At 42.1% G+C, this 7,674-nt stretch overlaps 1 protein-coding gene across 1 annotated transcript; it reads right to left on the bottom strand.

The window, feature by feature from the left end:
- Window positions 1–3,720: 3,720 nt before the first annotated feature.
- On the bottom strand, window positions 3,721–4,701 carry LOC129395364 (sperm protein associated with the nucleus on the X chromosome C-like). Its single transcript, XM_055106610.1, has 2 exons — window positions 4,630–4,701; window positions 3,721–3,981 (listed from the first exon to the last, which is right to left on the bottom strand). Exons 1-2 carry the CDS (start codon window positions 4,699–4,701, stop codon window positions 3,721–3,723), a joined length of 333 nt encoding a protein of 110 aa, XP_054962585.1.
- Window positions 4,702–7,674: the final 2,973 nt, after the last annotated feature.

Genomic DNA, 7,674 nt, shown 5'->3' with positions numbered 1-7,674 from the left:
CGAACATCTCCTGAGATGCGTATCATCCCATCTGGCCCTAAATGGCTGATTCATGCAGAACATTTTCATGTCATCCCTCAAGCCCAACCACAGGGCACCTTCAGATCCAACTCTCTTTAAAACACTTTAGTGTCCTTCTTAGGGGTATGAGAAACATTACACTGGTTTCTTTCACCATTCTGATTCTTCAAGAAAGGAAGTAGAGCTGTTATAGGCCATTTACTGACTATGTGCTGCTCTCAGGTAGCCCCACTCCCTCTGCTGTCCTGCACAGAAAAACATAGTACATGATTAACTATGTAAGACTCTCTCAGGCCCATCTTCCCAGGCAGAACACTTGGACATGTCTTTCTTCTTTATTTTTATTATTTTAAACTGAACAGATAAAATGGAATGTATCTATCATGTATCTAATGTTTGAAGTATATACATTGTAGAATGAATAAATATAGCTAATTAACATATGCATCATCCCACAAAGTTATCATTTTGTATTGAGAACACTTAACATCTACTCTCTTAGCATTTATCAATAATACAACATATTATGATCACCCGTAGTCACCGTGTTGTACAATATATCTCTGGAGCTTATTCCTTCAGTCTAACGGAAATTTGGTATCCTTTGAGCAATGTCTCTCCAGCCACCACCACCGAGCCCCTAGTCACCACCATTCTACTCTCTACCTCTGTGAGACTTCTTAATTTTTTATTATTTTATTTTTAAATTTTTGTTAACTTTTATTTTAGGTTCAGGGGTACACGTGCAGGCTCGTTATATAGGGAAATTGTGTGTCACACGGGTTTGGTGTACAGATTATTTCATCACCCAGGTAATCAGCATAATAGCTGACAGGTAGCTTTTCAATCCTCACCCTCCTCCCCATCCTTTACCCCCAAGTAGACACGGGTGTCTGTTGCTCCCTTCTTTGTGTCCATGCGTACCGATGTTTAGCTCTTGCTTAGAAATGGAAAAAGGTGGTATTCCATTTTCTGTTCCCACGTGAGTTCGCTTAGAGTAATGGCCTCCAGCTCCATCCATGTTGCTGCAAAAGACATGATCTCGTTTTTTTATGGCTGCATAGTATTCCATGCTGTTTATGTACCACAATGTCTTTATCCAGTCTGCTGCTGATGGGCCTTTAGGTTGATTCAATATCTTTGCTATTGTGAATAGTGCTGTCAAGAACATACGCATGCATATGTCTTAACGGTAGAATGATATATATCCTTTGGGTATATATCCAGTAATGTGATGGCTGAGATGAATGGTAATTCTAAGTTCTTGCAGAAATCACCAAACTGTTTTCTATAATGGCTGAACTAAGTTACATTCCCATAAACAGTGTATAGGTGTTCTCTTTTCATTTCTTTCAAGGCAGCAGGTTTCTTTCTGGCCTAGGGTGTGTCTAGAAATGTTATCCAGGAGCTAGTGCCTGGAACAGGGGCTTCACAACCCCGACCGGTGCCCTGTCCCGCTGTAGTTGAGCTGGTATTCAAGATGCAAGAAAAAAAACGCTCCTCACTATTCCATCTCCTCAAGTGGAAGGAGGGGGTCTTTCATGGAGCCGCTAGCTGGGCAGTCTGGGGCTAGGGCAGGGGTGACACCAGCACTCACTTGGCTGCCCCAGCTGGTATCTCAGTAGGTCATGTGCACCCCTCCACATACCCGCCACAATCCACTGCCTCTGGGCCCAATTCTACGCTAGAACTCACCTACGAGTTACAGGTCTTGTGGCCTAGACTGCCTTTAAGGTTGTCTGAGAAACCTGGAACAGTTTTTTAGCCCTTGGTGGCAAGGTTTGCAGAAACTCAAGTTCTGATTCCTGGGATGGGTAATTTCCCTCTGGCTAGAGGTGGTTGCAATGCTCCCTTCCCAGATGGGAGTCAGCTACGTTTGGTCTGGTTTTCCTTTCTCCTGTAAGAGACAGCACTGAGTTCAGTGACCCACAACTGCTCTGCTCTTGCTCTTCCAGCTTCCAGAGATGCTCTTTACACCACACTGCCACTGCCTAGGATAGGGAAGGGGTGGGGTCAGCGATTTAAGACTGTTTCTTCTAACTCTTCAGTGCCTCTTTCAGTGATACAACCAGGTACTATGAGAGTTCCCCTGATTTTGGGTTCTTATGGAGGTGTTTTCTACTGTGTGGATAGTTGCTAAATTTGTGTCCTTGCGAGGGGGCTGATCTGTGCAGCCTTCTATTCTGCTTTTCTTGCTCCGCCTCTCTCAGCTTAGTTTTGGTTTGTTTCTGTTTGTTTGTTTTTCCTCTGCAATGCCTAAGGCTAAAGAATGTGATCCCGTATTACTATCCTAAATATGAAAAATTCTTTAATGTCACGTGCTGGATGGAAATATTAGTTTGCAATGAGGAATACCTTCAATTGTACATATCAAAGAGTAAGAAAAAAAGCATTGGGATTTTTTGTTTTTACCTTGTGGTCCGACAACTTGAAAGAATATTCTTTTATTCCAAAGATGGTACGTGGGGGATTTTGTTCTGGAAATCAGTGCTAGGTATTTAGGTATTTGGTTGGAGAAAAGCAAACTGGTTTTTGTCTATTGATATTTAGTATATTTTATTTTTTCATGTTATCCATGACAGTGTTATGACTTAGCAAACCACAGTTACAAATAACTAAAATTGTAATTGCTCCTGCATTTTTATTTAACTCCCTCATGTGTCCTGAGAAGACCTTCTTGTTTTACCTAATGATCTCTCCAACATCCCCTGAACTCTCAAGACGTAGACACTATGTGAAGGTCAATTCAAAGACAGAAACTAAAACCCCATCCACGGGTGACTCCATGGTGAATCCCTGTGGTGTCTTTTCCCGCTAACCGATGTGTATCCGCCAAGCAGTTTTCTTTTTCACTATAAATATTATACTGTTTGACATTTTAAGACACATTGTAATCAAAATCTATAGCCTTAATTAAATGACGAATTTCAGGAAATTATCATGCAAAATGGAAGTGTTAGGAAGCCGATAATAGACACACTCTCCTAAAAATGATCTCACCACATCACACCTAACCCTTCTCACCACCTTGCAGTTCACATTCCATGGAAAAAAGCTCCTCATACTTAAGAGTGTTTTACTTTCCTTTTCCCAAGTCATGGCGATTTTGAATATTCACACTTTGCGGATATCAACACATTTCTAAAGCATACTTATCTTGATTAAAGACTGCTGAGGTCATTAAAACAGTAACAAATATTTAAGATGCATTGAACATTTTGTTTTAGAATTGGCTTTTCAATCATTTCATTACAAGCAATGCTTTCCTGCCGTTTACTTACTCCTACATCTACTATCTTCTTTTGTATTGTGCTTTGTGTTTTACAGAACGTTTACTCTTTATAAAGCATATATTTCTAACCTAGGAAAATATCAGATGGAAAGGGGATGGGAATACCTTCGATATGTGCATTCAGCAGAACTATGTGCTGCCGGGTACAGTTGCGTGAACATATACACATCTCCACTTCCTGTGAGATAAAATTTTAAGAAGGAAATTTTCTTTAGGAATCAGTCCTCCCCCAGGCCTTATTTACAATGTCTGGCTTACTGTCCACCTGTGGGTCTGTCCAGCAACCCTACAGGACCTCATATCCCTCCCTTCTCAAATGCCTACCTCTTCCCTTCCCTTCCCCCCCCGCACCACCATCAGAAAACAGGCAGAGATATGCACAGCCATCAGCTTCTCAAACTTTATTTTCATTGCCCAAGGTTAACGGCAGCATCTTCCTTCTGGTTTGCAGCTGTTTGCACAGAAATCTGCGTGAATTCTTCCTCGTCTATTTGGAGGCGGTTGATTCGGTTCACTCGGGAGTGGTCATTCACCAATTCATCGGAGACGGAGTAACGTCTTCTAACCTCTCTCCTGTAGGAAAGCACTAATACGGTCGAGGAGTCCGATGCTTTTGATTTCTTAGGAGCGGGTTCTGGCTGTGAGTCCCCCCTTGACGTCTCTGGCATCTGTTAAGAAAACAGGGAGAGGCCAGGAGGACATTATTTTGGGTGAACAGGATAGAGACTGGATAGCACGGGGGGCTTCATGACAAGAAGGAATGCAGGTTGAGGAAGGGGTTTGATCCAGAGAAGAACAAGGTTGAATCACAGAGTAGGGATCTATGGGGAAGAAGAAGAGGAGCGTGGGTAGGGTCATCTGTTAGTCCAAACTGCACCATTCTGTAAGTTCTTTGCTATTTTGCAGACCTTGGTCAAAGTGAAACATCCCATGGGGGTTCAGGCCGTGAGAAACATCCTGCCTAACCACCTGTCCGCAAGGCGGACGAAGGCCCAACTAAAGAAACATCCCTATCATATCTTGCTTGGCAACGTTTTAAGGAACACCGCAATGATATTCCAGCAGAAAAAGGGCCAAACCACCTGATGCTAAGAACATCTTATCAATATCCTGCCGGGCAGCAAGCCATACTGCCCAGGCCCCTCCCACCCATACCTACAAGCACCCCAGCCTGTAAGCGGCGGTGGGCTCTGGCATTAAGCGGGCCCACCACTTCCACAATTGTCTGCAATATTCCTGTGTTGTTGTTTGAGCCGCCCCTGCTCTGTGTGTCTTTCTTTCACCCTCGCCTTCGCTTCAAAACCTAACAATCTTACCGTCTCATTCACCTCGTTGGATTCACACGGGGTGCTTCTCTTCACCCCGCCAGCACTGGATTGTTGGCCCATTGTATATATTGGTTTGTCAATGTCTGCGGAAAGCTTTGTAGCTTTTGAATCTTCGCAGTGGCCCGGAGCTCTTGCCCTCCCTATATATACCCTCCTGGTGACAAGGCAAAGCCACACCCTTGAGCTTTGTTTGATCATACAGGCAGTGTCCCATCCAATGGCACCCCTAGGGTGGCTTCGACGTCACAAAGCCCCACTGCTGACCACTCCCTGGGCTTGCGGGCGAGGGGTGACAGGGGTGTAGAGCAAACCAAATGCTGTTGTTGTTTCAGCATCCCCTGAAGATGCATCCCAAACCGATCTGCTGCCGCTCCTCATTTCTCCATGTTTAATGTTCATGGTTCACATGGAAGTCAGAGGATGACTCCTTCAAGCCCTTCCCCACAGCCATTCCTATGAAGTGATTCATTCTTTTGTCTTCCAGCCCTCACCATGACTTAGTATTTTCGATGTCTCACCTCAAATCCCCCAAGCTAGTGTGGCTACATTTATTTATTGGCGGAGATGTGAATTATCCCATTTCCCTCCTACAGTTCCTTCACATGCACCTCGAAGAGCATTTACTTTTGGGCTACTGCCAGGCACATTTCAACCCATGTTCTTTGACCCAATGTCCATGTAGTTCTTTTAAGTTTCCTATTTCCAATCTGAAATAATGGCCTTCAGTCTGTCAAAACTTTAGTGAATAAACATTCTTTACCGTGTATCCTAGTCTTGTTTCAAATCAGGGGTGTATATTTTTTTCTTTTTTTGAAATGGAGTTTCACTCTTGTTGCCCAGGCTGGAGTGCAATGGCATGATCTCAGCTCACTGCAACCTCTGCCTCCTGGGTTTCAGTGATTCTCTGGCTCAGCCTCCTGAGTAGCTGGGATTACAGGCCTGTGCCACCACGCCCGGCTAATTTTTGTATTTTTAGGAGAGACGGGGGTCTCACCATCTTGGCCAAGCTGGTCTTGATCTCCTGACCTCGTGATCCACCCGCCTTGGCCTCCAAAGTGCTGGGATTACAGGCGTGAGCCACCACACCCAGCCAGGACGGCCATTATTAAAACCACCATTGACAAGGAAATTTTGGTTACTTCTGTAGCATACAACAATTTAACATAAAATTTATAATTCACAACATACAGAAGTTATTTCAGAATTATAAGAGTTTCCCATAATTTTGGAGCACATATCAATAACATTTCTATAAATACAGCCCAAAGAAAGTCAAACACCATTTTATATTTGACGATGCTTCTTGTATGATTTTTATACCAAATAAGACAAATATGTCTCTTTTGGACTTCAGAGGACTCATATCAAAAAATTAATGAGGAATCAAGTTAGAATTTGACTTTGGAAAGTTCGTCAAAGATAAAAAGTTTAAAATGCTTGATATCACGAAATAGGGTCATGGGTCATTGTAAAATAAGTCATTCATTTAACCAAAGCAGTAACTCAAAGATTTCAAAAAAAAAAAAAAAAAAAAAGGTGAAAATCTTTATTCTTTGAGAGAGGAGGCTTAATATCCCAAACAATAAGCCCTAATTAAAAACAGGATGCGGCAAATTAAATTTGTGTCTTTGAAATTTTATAATAAAAGTTTAATCATCTTGACTATAAAATATAATTTCTATAAACCTTGTAACCTTTATCATTTTGCATGAAGGAGTGAGTTCATGCTCCAAGAAAGCCTTGTTAAACTGACACAGCAACCTAGATACTGGTTTTGCTTTAGTGTGCCTTTGATATTAATGGTTAATTCCTAGAGAAACTGAGCTACTTTTCTCTTAATATCAGCCCTTACAATCTCACATGCCCACCTCTTCCGCAATAGTCCTCGGGCCTTGAGGAGTTGAATAGTTTTAATTTCTGGCCCTGCATCTCATGAACGCAGTTTACTTTGATTAGCATCTTCTACTGGGCCTGAAGATAAGGCTGTAATTGCTGTCAGTGTTTAAGATATAGCAGAACTTGGTGTCCTTGTTAGACCCAGAAGTCAAAGCCCTATAACTCAATGGCACAAGGACTTTAAAAGCACATACAGAAAGTTACACAGATGTAATAACCTTAAGTAAAAAAAATTTTATGTTTTTTTTTCTAAGCAATGCAGAAGTTTATAATAATGACATAGGATTTATTTCAATAAAATGTAAAATCTCTTAGGCCAGTTACCAATAAGCAAAATAAAAGACCATCTGCAGTGTACGGAATATTATGTTGGAAGAAAACACTTTTTTAGACCTTTAAGAAAAAATTGGGGGCCTGTCATTGTGGCTCATGCCTGTTATCCCAGCACTTTGGGAGGCTGAAGCAGGTGGATCACTTGAGGTCAGAAGTTCGAGACCAGCCTGGCCAACACGGTGAAACCCTGTCTCTACTACAAATACAAAAATTAGCCGGGCGTGGTGGCAGGAGAATTGCTTGAACCTGGAAGGGGGAGGTTGCAGTGAGCCAAGATTGTGCCACTGCACTCTCAGCCTGGGTGACAGAGCAAGACCCCGTCTCAAAAAAAAAAAAAAAAAAATTATGAGACATGTCTCTACCCCCATGTTCTTAGCTTCAGGTCATCCCAGAAAAAAATAACAAACTGTTACAAAATGGGAGCCACTGTACTCAGTTCTTCTTCCTCAGATTGTGTAAGAACAAGCTAACTGAACTCAATTATTTATCGTTAATACAAAAGGCAGTACGTGAACCTACTTTCCTTCTACTTTATACAGCACGGAAATGATTTCTCCTCCTGCAGTGATGACAAGAAATATATTTTTGGTCTCTGTAGTTGACATGCAAATGTACTCACTGTATCTCAAGTGAAAACTCATTAAAAGCCACTGGAATGCAATTGTGTTATCGCCCAGGAACACAGACAATAACATTCGTCATCACTCCCAATGCATTTCCATTTGCTAACACAGTGAAATCACCAACCTCACCTTCGTTCCCCTGAGGTTTCCATAGAAAGTTTTCACATTTTATTCCAGTTGA

The sequence above is a fragment of the Pan paniscus genome, chromosome X (genome assembly GCF_029289425.2).
Source record: "Pan paniscus chromosome X, NHGRI_mPanPan1-v2.0_pri, whole genome shotgun sequence".
NCBI classification, from domain to species: Eukaryota; Metazoa; Chordata; class Mammalia; order Primates; family Hominidae; genus Pan; species Pan paniscus.
This window is presented reverse-complemented; position numbering and strand designations above follow the sequence as displayed.

Bases quoted from the DNA above. Each gene is read 5' to 3' on its own strand.
- LOC129395364 (XM_055106610.1), bottom strand. From the start codon at position 4,701: ATGGGCCAACAATCCAGTGCTGGCGGGGTGAAGAGAAGCACCCCGTGT. The intron at 3,982-4,629 runs GTAAGATTGTTA...TTTTCTTAACAG, and splicing joins CCAACGAGGTGAATGAGACG to ATGCCAGAGACGTCAAGGGG.